Here is a 25,979-nt window from a genome sequence, read left to right as displayed (position 1 = left end):
CAAAGATACAATACCCTAAAAATCCCTATTTCTTGTAAGAGCATTTTGATTATAATGAAGTGTCAGGGTATAAACTGGATCAATTCTTAAAAGGTGGGTGTAGGAAGAGCTGCAAAGTGATACAAATGTGTTGCCTATGTACAGGGACAGTAGGATGAAGGGGACCACCTACCCGGAGGGGACATTTACACTGTCTCCTTCTGGCATTCAGCCTGGGTGCTCTAAAGGTGCTCCTTTCTCCATTGACCACATACCTAAGGAATGGGACTCCTGACTGAGCTCCTCTGGGTCACACGGAATTTGGAAGCTTGAAATAGTCATAAGGTCGGTGTCCGTGTGTCTGTGTGTACGTGAACTAGAGCTACCCACCTTGGTTGTGATAGATGAGGGCAAGAAGCTTTGCACCGCTTGGGTGCCTTGGATCCCCCATCAGCACGGATGGCCCAGGCGCCAGAGAAGGCAGATTTTTGCCATTACCTGAACTGCTGCTGCTGCCCCATTGCAAGATTGCTACTTCTGCCGTCAGCGAAAGCAGCGCTATCTGCTGGGAACTTGGAAGGAATAGGCAATTAATAAAATAGCCAGAGTTATAAATGAATCAAACTGTCATTCTCATACCTAGAAATGTTTTTATTAAATATTTTAAACTTCTGCATGAGACAAATAATATTGGTGGCTTTGTGCAACACAGTGGCATGTAAAGTAAAAACAATTTAATGTGCAAGAGAACTCAATATTAAGTTACCCTTCGTATTGGTCACCCAACCAGAATGATTGCACATGGAAGAGTCACTTCTGGCACGTCAAGCGTGCTGCATCCCCAAACGGAGAACTGCAAGCCAGTTTCGAACAAGCTGGCTTCAAAACCAGAAGGAGGACAAATGATTTGGGCCAGCGCCCCAATGGCTTTCAAAAGTGGCTGTTTTGCTTCCAGGATCCAAGCCATTAACTCTTCATGGTGCATTGCATTGTTAAGTAAACAAATGTTTACCTGGAAACAACACATAGTTATCCTTTTATGAAAAGAAAATTAACTCTGGATTCTTTAAAAAAAATATTTTTACTTTTCTCACTGACAAAGCATTCTTCCACATGTTTTTCAATGGTTTTACGCTGAATACTTTAAGTTTCCATTAACAGAAGTCTCAGATGTGGAGATCATAAGGCCCGTATGATCACTTTTTTTCTGACAGAAATTTCTGATCGCTTTGTAGGTGGCAAAGACAGGGATGGCCAAACTAGGCACTCCAGCGAGAATTACAATAATAGCATACACCCAGCTGGGATATTCGACCTTCTGTGTTTTGGGGAACTCCTCCTGAAAGAGCAAACAATCAAGTTGTAGTAAGTCGTGAGGAGCAAATACTTGGGAGTATGCACACATTCACTAATGCAACAGATCAAAAATGTATATCAGAACAGTAGCTAGCCGCAATGGCAGAGTAATTTGCCAATTCCACAGCAGTTTCCAGCTCAAGGGTTTCCAGTCTTGGCTGTTCTGGTCCAGGGCTTGGTGGCCAAACAGCCTTTGGGTGGGAAGGCTGAAATCAAAGGGTGCAGGAGGGCTGGAACATTATTAAGAAGGAAATGATGTTGCCAAGGAGGAGAGAAGAAAGCAGACCCATTTCCCCATCTTCCTTTCTCTCCCTTTCTGTCTATGTCTTATGAAAATAAAAATTCATCTTTACAAATGAAGTGTCCTGCACGACTTTTTCTGCTTTAAGGATTGCGATCACAGCTGAATTTAGGACTTATTTTTCTAAGTGTTACTTTTTATTATTACTGTATGTCTTGTAGTAAGTTTTTTTTACTGGAAAACTGTTTCAGATGGGAGATGAATATAACTGACTTTGACTCTTACATTAAAGAAGAATACATAAGCCAATTCTACATAATATTTTGGTTTTATATACTTACGTAGCTAGGGTCCCAAATGCTGTAGAGCAGTTCTTCGTTGACTTTCACCACAAAATAAAAGAAGAAGATAACTAACATAATGAGAGGACTGATAACTCTCCAGGTAACCTGCCAGAAAATATTGGGCTTGTGTCCAATCATGAACTCAATATCCTTGTTAAATCTAGAAACAAAAACAGGAAGTTCAGGACAGTAAAAACTGGTCAGGATGAAAGAGTGCCTGCTCATAAACAGGGCAGTCCAAACTACCCCTCGCTGGGCTTCCCAGGACTTTGGTATTGTCAATGTGAAGCAAGGATTGGTAACAACACCAGGAGTGAGATCTAAAAGTAGTTCAAGTTAAGGCAGATATCGTTGCAAGTCAGGAAAATTATTTTTGGGAATGCACTTTCTTCAAGAAGTCTGTGAAGCATGTGCGAAATAGTTTCGACATGAAAGGGCCAATGCAGATGGACTTTCACTATAATATACTGCAGTATTGTTTCACGATTTTTTGGTAAGCATCTCAGAGGTGCGCAAATTAAAAGGAATGCCATAATATTAAAAATGAGCAAAAGCAAATTGGAGTCATTTTAAAAATTAGATTCTATGCATAATGTTTGCTTAATTTGGGTTTCTACCAGTTTTCTCTGGTTGAGTATTGAAACAATATTTAGCTTTACACATCATTAACAACACCTAAAAATGTGTTATTTGGGTTATTCATAGAGCATGCAGTGGACAATGGGGCAAAAATGTCTCCACAAAAACCCCACAACCAATCCCTGCATTGAGAGTGATACTGTCTGCATCGGTCCTGAACCAATTCATGACCGCTACGTGTGATGCAGCACCATGTGCACACACTTCTTAATAATTATTTTGGAAGTTTGAAGCTTCTATTGTTAGTCCTCTTGTCTGGCTTTCCTGCATATCATATGGGGATAAGTCTGATGGGACTATTCAGTTGGTCCTACAGCTATGAACAACACGCAGCATTCAGCTGAGCCTCAATTCCTGTGTAAATTTATTTTATCTTTTCATCCTTAACTTCTAAGATCTAGGTGTCATTCTTAAAATGATATGGAGCCCCATGTCCCGATGGCAGAGCGGGTCCAGGTGTATTTCACGTGAGTATCGTGGATAACATGCATGTTCTCCTTCAAGGAGCAGAGCCATGGTTTTACCGATGCCCCTTTCTCAGAAAAAGGTCACAGAAACTCACCTGGAGCTGATACCATGACCTGTGGGCAGCCCTGATAAGCTCTGTACTCAAAGGGGGCTACAGCGATGTGTACTGGCCAGGAACATGAAAGTTTGGTGTGAAGCTCTTCTCTGAATCAATCCCCACCCCTCTATGGCCTCAGCCCATGTTCATGTCCTGGGAGTAGTTTTAATTTGACTTTGTAAAGTGTTCTGAGATTTTAAAGGGAGGGGAAAGTGATCAACACAGACTTTTCTGTCCTTAAATTAAAATAAGCCTTCTTTCTCTAGGGTACTCCCTCTGCTTGTCTGATTTACCTAGGTTGATTCATGCCTCCTCAGGTAATATAAAACTTAAAGTATGGGAAGATGGGCCACAAGGGCGTTCACCCCATCGCCAGGAGCGGCACAGCTGGAGGGTCTGGCACAGGTTCAAGCAAAACCTATGGGTGATTGCAGTCCCCACGCTTTTTTCATAGTTTTTACGTATTAATTATGAACAGAAAGATGGTGAAATTTGATTTATTACATCTCTAGAAGGTTGATAGGATAATTACTCACTGCTACAACTGATAAAGTCCTGAGTCTATCAGCTAAGAACGTATCTCAGTAGCCTTGGATTTGCATCCTGCTGTAAAACCGTATCTGCATTCTGCCTGGAGATCCCCGCTTTGGACAGTATCATTTAGCATTCACTTTAAACACTCCTGGGGTATACGTCTGTTCTAAACTTTCAGCTCCGTGCCAATGCGCTTGTACTTTGCTTCTGCTGATCAAATATTGAATGCAATTACCCTGAAGAAGATTTATTGTAAATGTCACCGTATTTAAAATGTAAGTGAGCTACAGTGGCACTTACATAACTGTTGCAAATACGTACGTTCTGATGCCTACTTTAAAAAGAAATTATTTGCACTCATACAATTATACTCTAGGCACTTGCTAATGCTTAATATTTTCTTGCAGTATCTTAGGGATGTGTTTATTTTAGCTGTTGTTACAGAGCACTATCTAGTATAATGTATTAATAAAGCAGAAAGCTTTCATGTACAAATAAAAATCCCCACTGCACTCTTCACAAGCATTTTTTCTTTTTGTTGAGAACTATTTTAGAAACCTAAATCATATAAGCAACCCTAAACCACAGTTGAATAATTTCAGTGATTTCTATAACAGAAATTTTATACACTGAGATGTAGCAAGGTTGCAGCTACACAACTCATCAATTTATGCACTCATTTCTAGTAATATTTAAGTTGTATTTCATACCTGTCTATTCCATAAATGTAGACGACTGAAAACATCTCAAAAAATGCAATTATTAGCAAGGGAATAGAGCCGGCAAAACTGTCAAATAGAGCCAGCCAGTAATTACCAGACTTCAGCACAAAAATAAAAGCTATCAAGTAAGACCCCACACAAATGAGACCTGTGGAAAAAAACAAAGCAACAGCACATTTAGGCAGAGAAAGCAAAAGAGAAAAAAGTAAGATGTTTTCCCAGTAGCTAGAAAGCTTTCTAAGTCACTTTTAATTCAGTTGCAGCCTGAAGGTAACTACCTTATTTTTAAATGGTACTCTGAGAAAGCCTGCTTCTATGCAGGTAAAATGGCAAAACTCTCCTAACATTGCACGGGTGGGAGGTGCTGCAAACAAAACGGGAGAAGGCTGAGGAGAAAAAAACCCAGGTCCTCTCCCTCCTAGTCGGGGGTGGACAACGTTGCCCTGAGATAAATCCTGCCTGGGTGAAGAGCTTCCCGATGGAGGAGATGATGATCATCACGAGGAGGCTGATGGGCAAGGAACGGGGTGAGCAGCTCTCTGCAGGCTCGGAAGGAACCTCACGGGAGCTGCCCCGTTGGGAGACACGAGAAAAAACTTCAGTAGGTTTTCTAGGAATCTTAAGACCACGCCAGATCCGCAAGTAGACGGGTTGGTTTTTCAGCATACAAGCTCTTCCCTGGGGAGGGGGGAGGTCACTTGTCTCTAAAAAAAGCACTTACCAGTAACAAGTTCCTTAGGCACTTTGGGGGGTATAATCTTAAGATCTTGTAAAGGTACAAGCACACCTTCCATATTTCCAAACATAGAGGACAAACCCAAGCAGAAGAGCATGATGAAGAAGAGAATGGACCACAAAGGGGAGATGGGCATTTTGGTGATAGCTTCAGTGAAGACAATAAAGGCTAGGCCAGTTCCTTCAACCCCCTGTGGAAGATTTCAGAAGCTCCAAAATTAGGCTCATTAATGTCGCGCAGCACTTAAATTTACATTGGTATTCACTGGACTTGGTGTATTTACACCGTAACACAGTACTTTTGCTTTTTGTTTCCACAAAGACCTCCTAATGCAGCATTATATTTACTGTAGTTACAATACAAATTCTATTCCGTGGAATTTTATGGATCCCTATTTTCACCTGTAATTCACCACCTTTTTCACCAAAAAAAAAAAAAAAAAAGGTGCACCCATTTTATTCTTCTTGTAACTTTTTTCACCCTGGTGTCGAGGTCCATTCTTTCTGTGTTGTGACATACTCATCCTGACCAGGACAGGGCTTGCTCCAACTGCTTCCTCACCCTGGGATTCTCTTCCCTAGTCATCTTGTCCCACCACGGCTGCAACCAGCTGGTTCCAGAGAAATAAATACCTGCTGCTATTTTGCCAGCTACATGAGGCCAGCCTAGAACCCTTGTGGTTTTAGTTACTAGTCAGACAGATTGCCAGTGCTTTTCAGAGGAACTAAACAGTTTATCTCTTCAAAAGCAAAATGGGGTAAGCAGAAGTAATTCTTCAATCCAAGAGCATTCCAAGCCAATTGCAATCAATCAGTGGAAAAATATAAAAACCCAACAACCCCAGAAGAAAAAAGCATTAGGCAATTAAAAAATTGCTATGTGTTCCCACCATATTTATGGTATCAATATGAGTCAAGGTGTTAAACTTACATCATTCAGGAAAGTTTCCAGATTACAGGTTTCAAACTTCAGGCTTGCAAAAATTGTCGGATCGGTGCTGTTACATAGCTGCTGCATTTGTTCAAAGTTATCTTGGGTTACATTACCTTCTGGCAAATCAAATGCATTCATCAGAGTAAGAATATTTCTGAAAAAGTGAAATAGAATTAATTTGAAATTATTTATTTGTAAGCATCCTCAGGATTCTTTTTCATCATCAAGCAGGTTATTAACAGCACGATGTCTTTTATAAAGATACAAAGGAAGCAATGTTTCTGTTGCTCAAGATCAGATTTTGAAATTGGGAAGTCCAGCAGTTTCGTGCATGTGCAATTCTTTCTTCTTCCCAGGTGAGTCTGGTACCGTGTTTCACGGCACAGGTGACAGCTAAATGGATGGGCACTCGAGGGAACCTGCGCAGAAGTTAGGTGCCCATCTTTGCACTGCAGACTGGGCACCAGTTCCCAGACTGGGCAGCTTCTGGGAATGTGTGAGGTGTCTGCAGTTATGTGTCGTGCACTTTTACAGCTGGTGTGGAGGAACTTGGCTGGAACCTGCAGGGTCTGGCAGCCCTGGTTAGAAGGGAGTCCGAATTGCTCTGGTAAAATTAGGTACCTCTGATGAGACCTAAGCATTAAGCTTTCCAGGAGGCAATCTAAACACAGAGCTGGCACCGGGACAGGCTATATTACATTCGTGCCATATGTCAGCTCAGCAGGCATCGATTATTGTGAATTCTGCTTTTTTTTTTTTTTTTTGCAGAGTTTCTAGACAATTTTCCAGTGCTTGGTAGAGCTTCATCTAATGAATTAAAATGGGAAGAATTCCGTGAATTAATTTGGGTAATTTCCCAGCGTAGTATGCAGAGTCACCAGCAGTACCTGAGGTGCCTACACTGTGATCCAGCTGTGGCCAGGATTCTGCAGGACTGTCAGAACCGCCTGGTCACAGGGAGAGTTCTTAAAATGGGCAGTGCTTTCAGTGGCTCATTGCAAGCGATCCCTGAGGCACAACTGCATCGTTTGGCCACTATGTCAGGAGGGCTTTGAGGATTTGACATCAGCCGCAGTAGAAATAGCAGCAGCAGCAGACTAGTACCCTTTGTTTGGTTGTTTGTTTTTGAAGTATGTAATGTAAAAACCAGTTTTTCACAGAACCAGTTTTATTGAAACTTGCCTTATCCAGTTAAGTAAATACATTCCTTGAGAACGTTTCATATTCATGGTTGCAAATTATTTGGTTTTCACATTTACCTCTAAAACTATAGATATTCCAGCATGTTTTAGTGAAATAACGTATCACGAACTGAACCTACCTTTATGTAAATAGAAATTGTTACATAAACTGCAGTTATATTTGCAAGAACTGTTTGAAAAAAATACATTAAAACATGGAATATCCTCTTCCTCCCTTGTTACTTTTTGGAAACATCAGGGAATAATGTAAAATATAGTTGCTTACACAACATCTATCTAGGAAATAAGGTGGCTCAAATAATTCTCACTCCCTGTGCGGCTGACATCACATGATTTAAATATTTTGAAGACGTGAGTGGTCTGATACCATGTAGGTTAGGAGGTGCAATTGTTCAGCAATAATAAATCCGTTATCATCAGGCTAACAGAGCTGTCTCAGCCAAACAAACAGCTGTATAGTCTGGGTTTTTTTTTTTTTTCAATAACTTACTTGTCGAAACAGTCATCATATCTTTCTGTGGCTCTGAATCCGATGATGGAGTATATGACAGTTGCTGCATAGACGGATGTGAAACCATTGATCACTGAGATAATCAGGGCATCTTTCTCACAGTTATTGCTGCAATTCAAAGAGAAAAAAAAAAAAAAGGATTTCAAACACATTCCCCAAATAAATACTAAAAGCTGATAAAAAGTAGTCTACAGACGCATAGGTACATCAGTACGCTCTCTAAGAATATACAAGTACAGCTGTTAAAGATAGATTTAGTGAATTAAAACTTGGTGCCTTAAGCAGTTTTGGTCCCCCCCCCAATAATTCTATTCATAAGGACTAACTGCCTGAGTTGTTTTCATATCTGGCTCATAGAAAGTAAAACATGAAGGGCAAAAAAGTATGTCTCCTCCTTTTCATGCCTGGCATGCATGTGTGCAGACACACATTGGCATAAACTCTATCTTAGCTGCTGGGGTGTTCTGCTGCAAGGTGAAAGATTTGGGTTTGAATTCAGACAGTCAGAAGGGAAAAGTGACCAAGAGTTTCCACAGCACTTTGGTATGGTGAAGTTGCAGTAGCCAAGAGCGCTTGGGACCAGTTTTCTTTGATCGTTGGACAAAAGATGGTTCAAAATGTCCTCAAGTTTGGGAAATATGATGGAACATTATGCTGATAAGGTCAGACAGACAAGCTATTACATTGTGAAAGTTAAACTGCTTTGTAGAGATTTCTCTGCTGTGGGCACTTCTCAGCGTATGTGTGCTAAGATGAAAAAATTGCAGAGCCAGAAAGAGATTTTCATCTGAGAGGCAAGATAAAGAATCAATATTAAATTAGTTAATGGTTTTATGTGAAGGCTATAAAGTTCTAGATATTGTATTTGTCTTGGGCAAGAGAGCACTATTGAGATTAACTTGATGTTGTCATGTTTAATCTTCTGATCACCCTCAAGAGGAGAGGAAAGACAAGCCTGCCCAGCCAAGACCTGTGACACTGTGACCTTTCCTAATTTACAGCATTGCAAACAGGTCTCTAGTGGGTGGAAGGCATTGAATTGAAATTCTTGGCTGTACCCTCATGTCAGTTTTTCCACTCTAACATGAGATTCTCAATGACAGGCTTGATAAAAATATTTCTTCCCTTTAGAGAAAGTAAGATGCTCATGATCCTCTTGGTTATGAATGGGTGAATCCCTAATGGCATTGAAACCTCAGGGTATTTCCTGAGATGTTTATAATCCCAAACTATGTGGGAGCAGAGTCACTCACACCTGGTCCAGCTGGTGCTGGACTGCAGGTGGCCCAGCACCACAGTGTAACACGATGGTATTTGCATGTTTTTTTCTTATATCTCCTCGGAAATTTCATTACTTTCTGCAGTTTCCTCCTTCAGTCGTGAATGATTGAGAATCAAAGGAACATGGTCTGGTGCTACAGCCCTGTGTGTTGGAAAAGCAGAAGGACACTGCTCCTTTTTTCTGGGTCTTTTGGAAAGATGTGGAACATTCTCAGCCCTGCTCCTCACGGCTGTGGGAACGTTGACTTGGACCTGAAGTGGGGCTGGTCACCTCGCACTGAGACTTGCAAGCACCAAAAATTCCAGATGAACTTTGGAAAAAATATCTGAAATCAAGAGTGGTGGTAGGGAATTACATCAGTGACTGAAATGCCGGTGTGGTGTGGTCAAACCTGAGCCAAAACTGAAACACATATTTCTGAATGCATGACCAAACCGGATAAACAAAACTTAATTCAGAGAAATTTATCAAAAATACTAGGTTCGGAGAATGCTGCACAGTTTGTCTTTCAAGAGGACAGTGCTGAAGGGATGGAAGGCACCAAGAGGCACTGGTGGTCGCTCCAATATTTTGGGAAGGTGAGTGTAAAATATAGCACCATGTCGTAATTTGCTGACTGGGTCATTCCCTGGGTGATGGGAGTTTGTACTCCACCTCTTCCCTGGCCCCATCGCATACATATATATATATATATATATATATATATATATATATAAATAAAGGAAGGAACTGAACTTGAATTTCAAAACTCCTAGATAAATCCCTAAGCTAAAGATTTAAACTTTGGTCTGTAAATCGCTTTGAAATGTGTATACCATCACCCAGCTCCGACAGCGTGGACACAAAGGGCATCCCGGTGCCTCGAGCGCTCCCGCAAAGGAACCTCCTGCCCATCAGCCGGTGGCGGGCAGCCAGTCCCCTTCTTTCTAGCCTGTGCCACCACATCTTTCTGCAGGAAAGCACTGCGACCTGAAATCTTGGCTGGCGAGACCTAGGATCAGTCAGAGATGTGCCTTACGTGGCTGAGGGGATGGTGTCCCGGTCCCAAGTAATTACTGTGTAGCGATAAGGCAGAAGTGGATGTGCTTCATTTGAAAGAATGAAATATTCATATAAAATTTGGCTTTTGCCTGGCTACTTACTGAACAGAGTTGTAACTGGAGAATGAAATGAGGCCTCCAAAGGCCAGGGAGAAAGAGTAAAACACCTGAGCACCTGCGTCCAGCCACGTCACTGGGTTAGCCAGCTCGGTAACCTGAGGCATCAGACACACAGCTTTAAGCATCTGCAGCACTGCTATTTAGACTGAATACCAGGGAATTAAAACAAGAACATTAACCATGCAGAACTCACCATTTTTGAAGAATGTTAACAAATAGGCCAATACTTTTGTCAAACTTACTTTTTTTTCAGAAAGAAAACCTATGTGTAGGTTTTCTACAAGCATTTTGAAAATTGATAAACAAGTTACTTTCTGTACCTGACAGCTACCATGCCTGTTTCCAGAAAAGGTGTTTATTATTTAGCATTAATAATGACCATCCGGAGGTGTTCTTGTGGAAAATGAGACCCCTTTTCATTTTGTTTAAAAACTCTTGTGTAGTTAAATTATTCCCTTAGATCTTTTGTCCATATAGCCATACCAATTAGATGGGTTCTACTCCCAGCTGCTCGATTTGTACTTTAAGGTTAGACTTGTCCTTAACTAGTATACAGGAAAAGAAAGCAAGCCCCCTTATGGCAATCCCATTGCATTGCTCCATGATGATCCTTTTTTTATAACAGATTTTGTTGAGGGGTGGAGAGAGAGAATGTGGATGCAAAAGATCCACCCCCCAGAATCAAGATTTTAAAGGCATCTCAGGGATAGTGAGAAAAGCACCAGCGGAGGGGACTAATTTTCAATTGGTTGTTAATTGCAGAGAGAAAGAACTACATCGTGTTTCACTAAGGGACAAACCATGCAGTGACTTACGTTAGGGGTGAAGAGATACACAATTCCGTTGGTTGAGCCTTTCAGCGTCAAGCCACGAATTAGAAAAATGGTAAGCACAAGGTATGGAAGAGTTGATGTTACATACACGGCCTGCACAAGAAACATGTAAATAAAACACTTAAATAAAACAGAACACTTGAATAAAAAATAGCACTGCAGGGAAGAAAAGAGGGGAATAAACAAGGTACTGTAACTAACAATAATGGCAAGTTTTAAGCGAGTCACAATTAACATACTTCACCATGTTCAAGAGAAACAGTATGTGCAGTACATTTTGATAATAAACATTTTCAGGGTTATAGTGCTCTATTTAAGACAAATTGTCATTGTTGAAATTCAACTCAGGTCGTTTAAAAGCAGTATAAAATGTAATCTACACCCTGAGATCAGGCTGATGCTGCCAATGCGAGGATGGGCTCTTAGGGCTTTGCTGGGCAGCAGAACGTTGGTCACTCTTTTGGAGACATAATATTAAGGACTAGCACAAACCCAAATAAATCTGTACATTGAAGGGAATGGCCATAGCAAAAAGACTGAGTCCCTCGAGCCTTCATTAAAGGTTAATATTAATGTTAAGGTACTAATAGCTAAAGAATGTTTTACCAGGACCTATGAGGAGAAGGAAGCTGAAGTGCTCACACAAAGCTCCACATAAATCAAATCAAATCAAATCAAATCCCATTTCATTCAGCTTCCTTCTTCAAAAAGCAGCCTCAGTGATGACACACTAAGTTTTAGACATGCTTTTACTCAAGGAACAGGCAGTTTCTACAATATGATTAAGTCAGTATGAATAAGGAATCACAACAGCATAATGAATATCATTGCATAAAAACCCCAAATAGAGTACCTTTCCTGTTGTTTCGATGCCTCTGATTGTGCACACGTACAGTACACCCCATGCACATGTTAAACATAACAAAAGCCACCACTGTATACTGCCTGAATCGCCAATGGAAGTGGAGATGTTTAATGTTTCTCTGTACCAGAAATAATCTACAGGAGAGCTCTTGGCACACTCTTCTATGTAATCTGTAATCACAAAATGGTTGTCATTCTGTATGTCTTTTGTTTACTTGAAAAAAAGGAAGTTAAATAATAAACACTGCTGTTCTAAATTATAGCACCTAATGCCAACAATTTTGTTGTTGGCAAATTTCAGATACTTAGAGGCTGGTTTCATGGAAAAATGAGAGATTCAAGAGAGTTTTGTTCAACAGGGATTTAATACAAATTTTGTTGTTATTTCTATTAATTCATCCATGCAGATAAAATCTTTGAAGCTCACTCAGTGACTCTTCTATTGTTATAATTTTTCTTTTTTCCTACAAAAATGTGAGGTTAGAAGCCTCTTGTGCCAAAGAAAGTGTGGAGAGCATTTCTGAGCATAAAAGTGTGTATAGTGCGTGGACTATTTTTTTTTTAGTAGAAGAAAAGCACTTAGGCAGATCTTTTTCAATGATAGCACGCTTCCTATTTATTTCATTTAAAAAAACCAACCAATCAAAGAACTTTGGGCTTTCCACACTCATCCTGCTCTTTCTTGCCTGATGGATTGTGGGCACCTGCTCTTCCCCTTTGGCTCTTCCCCTCCCACACCTCCTTCAGATCAGCAATACTTCGTCTTTCTGTTTCGTGGGGCATCGTTCAAGGTCTTGACAGTTCAGGTTGGATTCTCAGCTCCCTGCAATGCGCTGACCTGTGCAGTATTCTGCCCTGGCCTGCCCTTATATGAGGCTTTTTATACTTATTCTGGGAGGAGAGGAGCAAAGCTCTCTGAAGAGCTGGTCATTGACCCACCAGAAAAACCTGCTTCATACAGTTTCATGCAGGACTGGTTACGGAAAACAAAGCTGCTCTCACCAAACAGTACCCAGGGATCTATAGACTGCTGTCATATTGAGAGATACAGGTGTTTCATATGGATTATGCATCTCCTTGTTTGTTTTTTTTTTCTTTTCAGTATGCTAACAGAGGGCTGTTGGTGAAGAGATGGATGAAACACGTTGTCTAAATCTGGAAAATGTTAGTGTTTATGCTAGACTTGCACTTTGTGAATATTCTGTATGTAAACACATCTGTCAAAATCAGCCCTGAAGTTTCATATAAAAAGTCAAAGTTTGTCTCAAAGATTAAGTGTCGATCACGTTTTATATAACGTGAATTTTTACCAAACACAAGTATTAAAATAGCACAATGTTCCTGACAGGGCTGACATTCTTTACTGTTGTTTTACAGAAAGAGGCTCCATTAGGCTAATTGCTAGAAACAATGTGCTGCACAACAAAATACAATATTTCATAAAATATACCTGTTCGGTTGTCATTGAGAGGACAGCTACTCCAAGGCAGGGGCTCTTGGAAGGAGTTGAAGAAATACCACATGACCCAGGCAATAATAGTGTTATAATATAAACCCACCAGGAAGGATACAAACATTGCTGCTATGCCTGAAACAAATAAAATCAGAACACAACGTAAATTTCAATACTCTTGTCTTCAGGACATATCAAAATATATAGCGCGAGCCTCAACCTTTCCCTACTGTCCTCCCCACCCTAATTCCATGGTTTACAGCCTTTCCCCTCTCCTCTCTTTATTTCGTATGTAGGTTTAATCACTGTGAATTTGTCACCTAAAGGTTGGACAGGTGAGACCTACATAGACGTACAGCCTAAAATTACTCTAGGACTGATGCTGACACCCACTTAGGAGCCAACTTTATGGGTGGACTAACTCCCCACAGACACCCCACAATCCTGTTCACAGTCTTGCCACCTGATACCCAGGGAGTTTGGGGTGCTGGGGACATGTGAAGCTCAACTGACTTGGGATTTTTGCCTAAATGAGACCCAGATTTCCCTCCTCTTCCACAATGTCACTGCAGAGGTCAGCAGAGGTGGTGGTGTACAGGATGGATGGCTGCAAGGAGGCACAGTCTGCGAAAAGGTGCAGGATTGAAGCTGCTATCTCTCCTTCTCCACTTGCTCCCAAGTAACCAACCTCTGGTGACTTCTCTGGCGGACAGTAGATGCTAATGATTAGCTCCTGGGGGCTCTTAGGTTGTAAAGAAGTTTGAAAAATTCCAGATGCAATGAACAAATATCTTTTGTAATTGATTTACAGATGCAGTGGATGCCAACAACAGTCCTAACTGGCTGTGTTTCTTCCCTTTCAAGTGTGTGGTAATCACAGACTCAGAGCATGGCTGAGGTTGGATGGGACCTCTGGAGATCATCTGGTCCGACCTTCTGCTCAAGCAGGGCCACCTACAGCCGGTTGCCCAGGACCACGTCCAGGCAGCTTTGGAATATCTCTAAGAATGGAGACTCCAAACCTCCCCAGGCAACCTGTGCCAGTGCTCGGTCCCTCTCCCAGTTTTTCCTAATGTTCAGATGGCATCTCCTGTGTTTCACGTGCAATGAGGTATCTGTAGAGTTTTTTTATGCTGTGTGCATAATGCTGCTTTTTACTACATTGTTAGATGGAGTGTCTGAATACTCAGAAGTCTGGTACAGATGTGAAGAAGAATTTTCTGCAAAATCCTGTCTCCATGGCTTTTGGCATGGTACCTCTCTCTGATGCAAGAAAGTCACATTACGTGGAGCTGAAGTCTGGTAGACCAGCTTAGAGGAAGACGCAACTATTATTTATCCACAGAACAGTTACAAAACAAATTTTTAGGACTTAAACATTCATCCTAATGGCAAAAGTAGCCAATATTGATAATACAGAAAACATCTCTGAAGCCCAAAATTGGTCTCACATTAGAGAAAGGTTTTAACCACACCCACAGTACCTGGGTATGTGGACAGAAAATTGTCATAATGCCTTATCATGATTAGTTTGACCTATCAATGGAGAGTTAGTGAGAAGGCAAAATAGATCCTGGAATCTTTTATGGCACACTGGAATAAAATCCTGAAGATTTGCTCTTCAGTTTATCAGTTCAGAGACTTGTGCTTTTTCAGGGGGCTTTTTGTACCCTCTTCAAACTTACCAACCCCTTTCAGGGTAGGGTGGATAGAGCTCCAGACACCCACACTGCCTTTCCTCAGCCTTTGACCAATGGCAAACTCAAGATGAAGCAGGGGGATACCCTCCAGGACTAGCAAAATCAGGAAAGGGATCATGAAGGCTCCTGTAATGGATAAGAAAAAAACACGATTCCCATCAGCGAAGTACTACAATAAAGTACAAATGTTAGATTTGTGGGGTTTTGATGTAGTAAGAGACTTGTAAGCATACTTGTGGAAACCCCTCTCTTGCTTCTGAACAATGCTTTTGCCTGATTGCCCAAGCCGGGGACTTGATTACTTATGTGGTTTCAGGTAGGAATTTTTATTCTTCCCGAGTGACAAACATAAACACAAATTATACACTCCCAAGGTTCAACTTCGAAGAAGCCACCTTTGGATTGCAAGTGGAGGAAAGGTAGGCACTTTCCTGGAATGACTTCTTTTTTTTCCTGCAAAGTGTTACGGTTTTATAATTGTGAATCATACAAATTATATGAAGTAGCTGAATGAACTAACCAACATGCCTCTAAAGATTAGGCAGGAGCCTGGGGCTGTCTACATAAAACAACCAGTAACTTCCTGGCAGCTGTGTTCAACAGCTTTTCTGTTTGAGTAGAAGAGATCTGAAGTTCAGGGTTCAAACCTTGTTAATTATGACAAGGCTGCTTAGTATAGGACAAGTTTTTTAAATTAATTTTTTCCTGAACATGGTGTACCTCAGACATGGGAGATAACACATAACGTCACACTGGAATACCAAAGTGCAGTCAAATGCTTGAATATTGCTATATATTAGAATTAGGGTTATCTGTCATTACAAAAAGTCTTTAACTTCCTAATCATAGGCTGTAAATAATCTAAAAGTGCATTACAAAAAATGCAGAACAGTATGTGAATGGTTCAGGTTTGGGTATGTGCTGACTTTTTTCCCATGTATGCAATGAAAATCAGGTAGCGAGTGAAAGAGGAAATTTGAAGAATAGAAACTATAGTTTTGAATTCAAGGCAGTTGAATGTTTTTTGGAAGAGCTGAACTGCATGCTTGTCTGCTCCGTGGGGTATCTTCTTGATGATGTCGTCTACACTGGAGTTTTAGAAACAATCATTACTGCAAAGTCTTCATTTTCTGTGTACTTAATAAAGTCTGCTAAAAATTATATTGTTGTATCAAGTGGCCACTACTATAATGAAATCAGCCAACTATACTTTTTGCTTTCTACTCCTATGGAATTCAACTAATGCTAGCTACTCACCTGTCTTTCACTGACTTTTTAAAGATTTGCTAAACAAAATCAGTAGTTTTGAGTATATAAAATGCTATTGAAAATGCTGGGCACTTTGAAAATGCACATGCCACACATCAGGTTGAATGACTAATCACTGATGCACCAGAAAATATATTTTTTGTTGAAGCCAGTTGCCAAAGGTAACTGTATAGACATGATAGTCTCAGACTTCTATAAAGCACGTCATTTAGCAACACAAAACCTTCTTACTAAAAATGTAACACTTTCTAAAATCAGTGTAGCTCATCTTGCATGCATTAAAAACTGGCAATCACTGTAAAAATGGAGACTGACAAACTGAAAAGGTTTCAGAGGAGAGCTGGAAGAATAACTGACTCGGGACATATTTTTTTTTCAGTTAAAAACTGAAGGACTCATTATGAATTATTATTTGTAGAGAAGTTTGCTAAACTTCCAAATTTGGTCCCAAATCAGTGGGACAACTTCCACGCACAGAACCTCTGGCCTTTCACAGAGACAAAGTTGGTTATCAATGTGTGGAGCTGCAAGCAGCCAGAAATATGTCACGTGCTCCAACCTCATGTGAGGCTGGCACACAGTTTCCCTCCTGTCGCACTCCGTTCAGGAGCTCTCACAAGGGTAAGATAAGATAAGGACAAGATAATTGTGTTTATACCAGCAATTTTTAGTTCCAGAGCATTCTCTGTTTTAAGCCCAAGACACTTCCTAAGAGTCTGAAAACCGACCCTACAGAGTTTGTATGGATGCTCCATCAGGATCTTTTCTTTCTACCTCCCCTTTCCGATGCCGAATAGGTCTCTGCTGTACCACAATCTCACTTCTCTCTGGTAAAGCCCTTCCTCAGCAATGGTGGCAATTCAGCCCACACGATGGAACTGTACAGCTACCCCATCCAAGTACTCCTCATTTGCACTCAGGGTAAGTCCTTGTCACCCTTGTAAACTCAATTAGCAGTGATTTTAGATCATGTCTTGAAACTTAATGGACTGGCAGTTAGTTTTGCTAAGGTGCATTGCTTAACCATCTTTGCTCCTAATGGAGACGTCACTTTTTTTCCATCAGGTCACAGTAAGATTGCTTAAGGACTTGATTAGAAGTTCTCCCCCTGGTCAAAGATCTGGTTGCACAAGGAAATACACAGCCTTTACAGTCCTTTCAATCTATGACCACTTGTTTCTTATCATATCTGTCAAATAAAATATTTTCTTTGGTAGTTACCATCTCTGTTAGCAGAAGGGAGGGAAGATCACGCTGTTTCCTATAAAGCATTAAAAGCATTTGCTTTAGAAAGCATTCAAAGGTAGTCTCAACTTTTCACTTTCAGTAGAAACCGGGCTGATTGGTATCCTAAATTCTGCCTGAGACATTCTTGCAAACCTTAAATGCAAAGCGCACCTCCACTCGCACAGCTCTAGCCGTCTGGGTAGACATCACAGGTAGCGAGATTCAGCGACAGCTCTGTCCCTACACCATAACTCTCCCCATGGACCGCGTAGTGCATCAAATTTGCTGCAAGAGTCTCAGAATTGAACCACTTTCTGCGGTGGACGTGCCGTGAGCACTCTATCAACCTCAGGGGATTCCCTGAGGCCTCGAGATACTTACAGAGGTACTTTTATGACTTTAAGATGACATAAAAGATGCCATAAAACATTATGAGATTGAGGTGTCATAAAAGAAGTCTTTAAGCATGACGCATCTTTGACAGAGCAGTCAGATAAAGGGAATCCACGACCTTCCTTGAGCAGCCACAAAAAGGGGAAAGGGTGCCCTTCGCCATCTATCCCATGAAATAGATGTGCTGCCCAACTGTCTGCTCACAGCTCCCCATCTTCCTTGCTACCTTGGAATCACCGGCAAATAAATTTCAGGTTCAGGGATGGACACAAATGGAGAAGGTGGGTCTCTCTCCACCCCTCTTGTTGTCACAGACGTAAAGTACACGGTGTGTGTACGTATAAACCTGCAATGCAGAATCTATATCCCTATGCAAACAGATAAAACTGAAACATTTCTAGCTTGAAGGGCTAGCCATGTATAGTATGGTAGTTCTGATGAGTTAAAATTGCAGGGTGTGCCATGTCAGAACTGGACGAATAAGTAAAACTACCTATATTTAGCTGTAGGAATACTGGTATCTTTTCAAGAGAAATAAAATGGCAGTTCTCCATTATGTATGCCACTTCTTTTTTCTCTTTCTTGGGTTGTTTCCTTTCCAGGGTTAAATTCTAACAGCCAGCTCAGAAATCCAGCTCTGCTGTATTTTCCATTCTCTCAATTTCTCCCCAACCTTTCTGAAAGAAGCTATAATGGAAAAATAAGCGATAATGATTCTGCAAAGCTATTACATGGGACATACAAAAAAAAAAAAATCAATTCTTTTTAAGCTGTCACAATTTTGTGAACCTAACAAATAAACCAATGATCTGAAGATAAATGCTGTATAGATGTATAAAAACAATGAGTAATCTCCCAGACTGAAAACCTTACAGCTGAGATACTAGATCTCATCCTGTTTCAGTACTGTATTTCAGAGCACATAATATTTGGTTTGAACATCTGTATAGCTATTACTCTCTCTTTAAGAGTTTCTAATGTGAAGTTGAAAAAATTATTATTGCTTTTATATAATTCCTCATAAAGGGAAGGCAGGTGACTTCAGATGGAGATGTTTTTCTATACTATCATATTCTTAGACCTCAGCTGTAGTGAGGGTACCGGTGCCAGCAAGGAACTGCTGATGTCATGACTGTCACTTCATTCAACGTGGCATGCAGAGAGATGAAAAAGTTCTCCCTCACGCAGTAGCAAGGTTCACTACAGACATATGCAAGCTGTAGACTTCAAGACTTTTCTTTTTTTATCAATGGTTTAAACATTAAATATACATCCTCTTTTTTATAATACTTATCAGGGATGAAAGAAAAGTGTTTAACAGTTGATTAAATTACATGTTGCTCAATATAAGCAAAAGTTACATGTAATGTCAGAGATAGCTATCAAATGAAAGGAAATTTCAATCTCATTCAGCTGGTGAAAGCACCAAGGCAAACATCGTCGCTTTTACATTGTGTGTAGACTGAAATCTAGTTCACCTGTGGTAATGATGTATTTTACAACTTTTAAGATGTGAAAGGGATAAAATGTGCTTTACTCTACTAAATTTTACTGGGGTAAATATTCCATTTTTTAAAATATAAACTCATAATCTATGACAACAAAAGTAAATTATGTAACCCCCCCATTTCTTTTTGTATATTTGGATATCACAGTGTTAAAGCGCTATCATAGTGATGTGTTTAGGAAGAAGCAGCCCTCAAATAATTCTAGAATTAAGTTCAAACATCTGAAAATAAGAGTTATCTATAAACACAGGGTTCCTAACTACCTTCACTACAGTCAATTTGCAGAGAAAAAATCCACCTTCCTTGAAGTCCAAGTTCTACAAGGGTAAATTTTATACTTCACTATAGTCCATTTACATTCCATGAGGGATATAAAATGTGCAAACACTGATTTACAAAGTAGGTGGACATCCAGCCTCATTTGGGAGTGTCCTGGCTGAAATACTGACTATCTACACCCATGCTACCAGACCTCACCCGTGCTAAATGACTCCAAACGTTCATCCATATAACTTATATTTCAAAAAGAAAGAAGTTAAGATAGCAAAGCCAGCCCTCAGAAATTAGAAACTTTTTTTCATGAGGTAGTCTATGCAGCCTTGATTCTGCATGCACCTTATGAGACAACCTCTAATTATGTGATCACATAGGACTGTTTCTCTTCCCCTGCAGATATTTACTGTGTGATAAATAGCTGTATTTTTTTTCTATCTCTTAATGCACGGCCGTAATCCAACATCACATCCAAAGTGAGCTTTAGGACTCTATGAAATAATCACGCCAGGGACGACCTGAGGAGCAGCATAATCCCTATCTCTAGTCAAAGAGAGCAGCAGCAGGGATTCCTGCTGCTCTGCACCCAGGATTCAGTGAAGACATATCCTGAAAACACAAAGTGTGAAGCCATACACCTGCCAGAGTAAAGGCACTGGACAGACTAGGGGAAAACGGAGCTTCCTCAGTGCACTCATGACTGTGGTATATGCTTTGTATTAGCTAATTTGGAAGAAGGTGCATAACGTTGCAGTTTTCCCCCTCTGTTACAGAGCACATCTTGTCTCTGAGGGGGGCCACACAAATGCAAAGATGAATGAATCATCTTGACCACCACGTTGAGTGGCAAAGACTAAGGCAAAACTTGTCCAAAATGTCTAGTAAATATGTATTTCCAACTGGAGGTAGCTGAAGCCAGACTTAAGAGTGCAATCAAAGATGATGCAGAGTGCTGCATCTCTTGGGTGTTTGCTATGCTGTGAACATGGCTGAATGGGAATTAGAGAGGCGGGAGCCAGAAAATCTCATGCAGCAGAAAATGTCTCAACACCAAATTATCTTCTGAAATAAGAACTTGAAGATCTGCTTTTACAATACGGATAGCCACACATTCAAATTCAAAGCCATCCATCCAAAGAACAGCAAGAGCCTTTTTTTTTGTTTTTCTGATTGAAGGGAGAAGTTGGAGAACAGGCGCTGTAATAAGAGGATGGCAGTGATGGCAGGAATTGGATTTAGACCCACCAGAAGAGGCTGAGGTGCACTTTACAGCAGGGAAGGAGGAGGGATTGCACAACAGCTCTCCACCCTCACGTGTGATATAGTTAATGAGTCCTTTCCAAGAAGTCATGGGAAGGCATTGCTGCTCACTCTTATGCATTGATATGAGTCCCAGAATTTGGTGTTATGCAGAAGAACTGATAAAGTAGCAAGTCTGGCTCCAGGGACACACAGCTGTATAGTAGCTCTAAGCCCAGAGCCAGCTACGTCATTTCTTTGCTATGTGCTGCCTTTCAACTTCTGTCTAAAATTTGAGTGAGTCCCAGGGATGCAAGAAGCCGGGGATAACTGTTGTTAGTGTTCCTGAGCAAGGACAAGGCACAGGATGATAAGAAAGAAAAATAATTGCTGCCAAAGGATAAATTAAAACACGGTACTGACAGACACACACGAGCAATTCATAAATCTTCACTGACATCAGTCAGAAAAACATCATCCATACCAAGTTCTTTGTGTCTGTTGGCTGTTCATCTTTCAGCTGCATTTCGTACAGCTAGAACACAAGGGAAAGCAATTATAGATGGAAAAGCAGGAAAGTGCCTATGAATCAACACTGGGAAACAGGGCATGTCCCTGTCCCCTAAGACCAAATAGAAGAACCTGAGAAGCCAATGAGTGCCATGAATTTTGGAGATATCCATCCACTTTTTCAAATTAAAATTGTCACACATGGAAAGGGGGTTATGATTTTTGTGTGTGTCTTGTAACTTTTTTGTTGACTGAGCTGCAAATGACCTCCAGTTTGCACTGCAAACTCTAAACACCAGCCCATGTTAGAAAAATCTTAATGTTAAAAGCATCTCTTCTTGCAACTGAGACACCTGTTGTTAAACGTCCCTGAGTTTGTACCAGCAACCCCCCACAGAGCCCTCCTTGGCCCCTACTCTAACTAGGAAGAGCAGTTTTTAAACATCTCGTTGTGTACATTTAATGAATATTACTTTGAAATACTGTTCCTTAAGCCAAAATTTTTCTTTCAAGATCAAACATCACAAAGGAACAGACACTTTTTACACATATCCCAGAGTGAAATGGAGATAACAAGTAAATAGTGGGCAGAAAAGACTGTTACGAAATGAGAAATTTATGTTGTCATATAATATTTAAGCAATGGTTCGGCTCAAGATCATCTTTAAAAACAAACAGCAAAACAGTGAAACAAAATTTTCAATATAGTCATTCAGTCCTAACCTGAACCCTAAGGAGTCACAGTAAATTACATGGTAAATAGCTTACATTCGGATTTTAAATGAATTAATAACACAAACGGCTAAAAATATATTCTTAACGTTAACTACTTTCATGCTGTTACTCCTATCATAAACTACACACACATTGACCCTACGGCTGATAGAAAGATCAGTCCAAAACCAATGAAAACCCTATTATGAAAAGGTGATTTGGGATCATGATCAAATCATACTCCCAAGTAATTTATTAACATTTTAAAATATACATTATATAAATGTAAAGTAACATTAGTTTTAGATTGAGAAAATATACTACGTACATGACAGCGCAAGACTGATTTGATCAGTCCTGTGTCCTGAAATAAAAAGTCCCTTCCTTTTTTTCCATCACTAACAAGACTTCAGTGGGTGTTCATAACCTGTGAAATAACCTTCTCCATCAGACAGTCTTCTAGAGATGAACATCGCTGTTCTTACAGGAACTGACCAGTTCTAAACACATTCCATTATTTGTTTCCCAAAAGAGAGATTAAACCTAGTTTATAGCCCAAATTAGTTAAGATATAGTAAAAAGACATACCTCCTCCATGGCTCTGGCAGAGATACGGAAACCGCCACACATTTCCTAAGCCCACACAAAACCCTACACACGTCAGCATATACTGAGCCTTGTTATCCCATTTTGGTCTGGAGTCTGCCTCTTCTTTCTCAAGGACCTCAAGTTCTGCATGGGAAGGTATCCTGTCCTCCAGGCCAGGATTGGGCAACTGTAGCTTCACCATATTTTAAATTTTCTGAGTGAAAAGGCTGCCCCAGTGAGGAGATGATGAAACAGGCAGCTAGTTAGAAATCTGCACAAAAAGAGAACATCTATTTGCTGTCTTCAGCTATATATAGTGAACCTTTGGCACTAAACTTGGAAGTGCAGGCTTGTGGTAAAAAGAAGCGTCAGCAAATCATTCGATTGACCAAGTCAGCTCTGACACTTATTAATGCTTTATCTGTCAAGGTTTTATGGAACAGTCTGTTCATCTAGTAGAAGACATTGATTTCAGCTAGTGTAATTCAGGAGATAATTTGGCTATAAACTGTAATCGCCTATAAGGTTATGAAACACCCCTTGCCACTCCCCTGTTTAAACTCACTTAAATACATATACAGCCCTAGCAAATCTGGAGTAAAAAGATTCCACTGGCCTCAGACTGAATATAGAGGTTTCATACTGTTTTTTGTCAGGAAGATAAACTGCTTGTGAATCACCATCACATTCAGTTTCCCGTAGTGTATGCTTACAATATTGTATGTTTCGTGATAATTACTGGAACATGTTCTTCCTTCTCTGTAAGAGATCTTACTCTACTAAATGCTCTGACAAAAGGGATGGAGAATGAAAGGGATTATAAACTCTGACCTTTAAAATCATAAGCGTAACCTCCTTACCCTAACGCCTCTAATCATTATAGAACAAGGTCTGAAGAACGTAACATCTTTCTTGTAAACGGGCTTGAAATCAAAGGTCCCTTCACCTTTTCATGACCCTATTATACTACTGGTCAAAAATGAAAAAGAAACACTGGTTAGCAAATATCACAGATACTACTCACATCCTCACTCTTTCAGTACAATCATAACAAGACTGTTCCGTTTGTACCTCAGTGTCATCAAAATGTATGTACTTGCCACTGAAACCTGTATATAAAATCTAACACAGTATATGTCATAAGAAACAATTTTGTCAGCTAAGCCCTACAGGCTCATTGCATACAATGATACAGGGTGGCAAAAAAAAAAGAACTAGAAGGGATCTTGTAAGTCCAGCCCCTGCCAAAGAAGGTAAAGACATCACAGCATCCCTTTGCAACCTTATCATATTGATTCAAATTTGATTTTATTTCTAAAAGGCTTGTCTAGAATTGCAGCCCTCTTATGCCCCGAGAAGGCTGTTCATTATCTTTTGTATAGAAGAGTTATGAAAAAAGTCTTCCTCCTTGACATGGACAAGGGTGTAGAGTAGCCGAGATGGATTTTCTCTGTGCCTTGTAATCAGGTATTAATATTTCCCTAACCTGACTTGAAATACCTCTATCAGTCTGCCTAGCGATAGCACTTGCCTTTTTCATGACCCCGACAGTTCTGTGAGTGAGCTGTCTCCTGATTAACCACTGGATCAACACCTTTCTTCTCCTTTGGCGGTTCCAACTAAGGAATTCCTAGCTAGCAGCACAACTTCTTTTTCTAAGTTACCAAAAGCATACTTTACATTTCACCCAGTTTCTGCTACTTCAGTTCATTCAGCTACTCAGTTCTTCCTGAATGACACTTTTTCAGCATTCACAATACTTCTGAGACTGTGTCATGAGTATTTCACTAACACACTACTATTTTTTGTCCTTAGTTATTAGCGGAAGAATGACAAAAGACTGTTCCTAAACCGATCCTTGAGGAACTGCATTAGTAACCTCCCCTTAGACCACAATTTCTGCTTTCAGCACAGCTTACCATCATCATCAGATCTTACCTAGTTCTTTGTTCATGTTATATCTCCTGTTTAGCTCAGCTAATACATCCAGTTGTGGTCAAGTGGCAACTGGTCTACTGAAGTGCAAAAAGACTACATTAACTGTATTTCCCTTGTCTAGAAGAATGAATTTTCACTTATAATTGGCAATAGAGAACTTTCGAATTGCAGCTCTTCAACTTCCAATTTTGCAGAAGGACATTGACCTATTGGTCAATAGCAAGAAACTGCTTGGTCCAGGAGCTCACAATTCATCTGGGTTATTATTCCGCCTCCTGAATCATTGGAAGATAATGTTAATATTCAAGCTGTAGGGAAAATGAGGCAGTAATAGACCAGACAGAATACAAATAGGAAAACCCAACATCCTCCCCATAATATTTCTATATTCCCTGAATTGTAGGCTTTAGTTCTAAATCTTTGCAGAGTCATATGTAGAACCTCTTTCAGTAACTGAATCAGATCGTGATTACATGCTGTCCACACAACACATCTTACAGCTACGATCTAATGACTCTTTGCAATCAGAAATCTTTGATAATCGAGATTCTGTATAGAATTTATTGAACCTAAAATAGCATGTTTCTCTTCAAGCACAGTGCAAGCTGACATGGAAGGAATGAATGTAGCTTCCTTTGGGAATCAAATTATATGAGGACAACTTGCTACGATAGGAAACAAATTCACACTTGTGTTAGGATGATCTGAAAATTTCTCTCTGCTAAGTTTCATGTGCAAGCAGTTTCCATCAGGATCCAAAAATACATTCCAGATTGCTTTCTGCTGCATAAATCCCAAATGTCCTTCCGGAGAAGTTTATCTTACTTTGGTAATGCCAGGTTCCAGTGGTTGTTACTTATCTATCAGTTGTTAAATATTTGCAGAAGCAAATATGCTGGTATAGCATCTAGCTCAAATTTCTTTATCAGTGTAATTGCATGCCTAATGATCTTGGGAGGCACAGCGCCTTTTTCTGAAGGACCTGAGGTAGCAACGAGATCAGCTCGAACATGACCCACAATTGCACGGAGGGGTTGTATATATTGCCACCCTGTGGATTTGAACAAACAAGCTGCTCTGCGATAGTCACAGCCACTCGCTTATTCAACAGAGCCCTTTCCTTTGCTCGAAGGTAAACTTCTCCTTCAAGTAACTCAAGGCTTAGGTTTGACACATCCAATGGGGTTTGTTATGGCTAATAAACCTCTATGAAATCAATCCTCTCACGATACAGGCTGCTAAACAAGACATGTTTTGCAAATTGCT

At 40.3% G+C, this 25,979-nt stretch overlaps 1 protein-coding gene across 1 annotated transcript; it reads right to left on the bottom strand.

Moving 5' to 3' along the window:
* Nucleotides 1–560: 560 nt before the first annotated feature.
* Nucleotides 561–23,314, bottom strand: SLC6A19 (solute carrier family 6 member 19). The gene is made up of 12 exons (XM_069778751.1): nt 22,776–23,314; nt 15,040–15,180; nt 13,352–13,489; nt 11,891–12,072; nt 11,020–11,130; nt 10,187–10,299; nt 7,742–7,870; nt 6,047–6,203; nt 5,102–5,306; nt 4,369–4,528; nt 1,918–2,080; nt 561–1,318 (listed from the first exon to the last, which is right to left on the bottom strand). The coding sequence occupies exons 1-12, from the start codon at nt 22,975–22,977 to the stop codon at nt 1,109–1,111; spliced, it is 1,911 nt and encodes a 636-aa protein (XP_069634852.1). The 5' UTR covers nt 22,978–23,314; the 3' UTR covers nt 561–1,108.
* Nucleotides 23,315–25,979: the final 2,665 nt, after the last annotated feature.

The sequence above is a fragment of the Haliaeetus albicilla genome, chromosome 3 (genome assembly GCF_947461875.1).
Source record: "Haliaeetus albicilla chromosome 3, bHalAlb1.1, whole genome shotgun sequence".
NCBI lineage: Eukaryota > Metazoa > Chordata > Aves > Accipitriformes > Accipitridae > Haliaeetus > Haliaeetus albicilla.
The sequence above is the reverse complement of the archived record's forward strand: the minus strand, read 5'-3'. Positions and strand labels throughout refer to the sequence as shown.

What these genes read in the sequence shown, in the direction of transcription:
- SLC6A19 (XM_069778751.1), bottom strand. Translation starts at nt 22,977, where the DNA reads ATGGTGAAGCTACAGTTGCCCAATCCTGGCCTGGAGGACAGGATACCT. An exon ending in TCTCAATGACAACCGAACAG is followed by an intron (nt 12,073 to 13,351) that starts GTATATTTTATG and finishes TTGTGATTACAG; the next exon opens with ATTACATAGAAGAGTGTGCC. An exon ending in TGGAAACTTTCCTGAATGAT is followed by an intron (nt 5,307 to 6,046) that starts GTAAGTTTAACA and finishes AATCTTCCACAG; the next exon opens with GGGGTTGAAGGAACTGGCCT.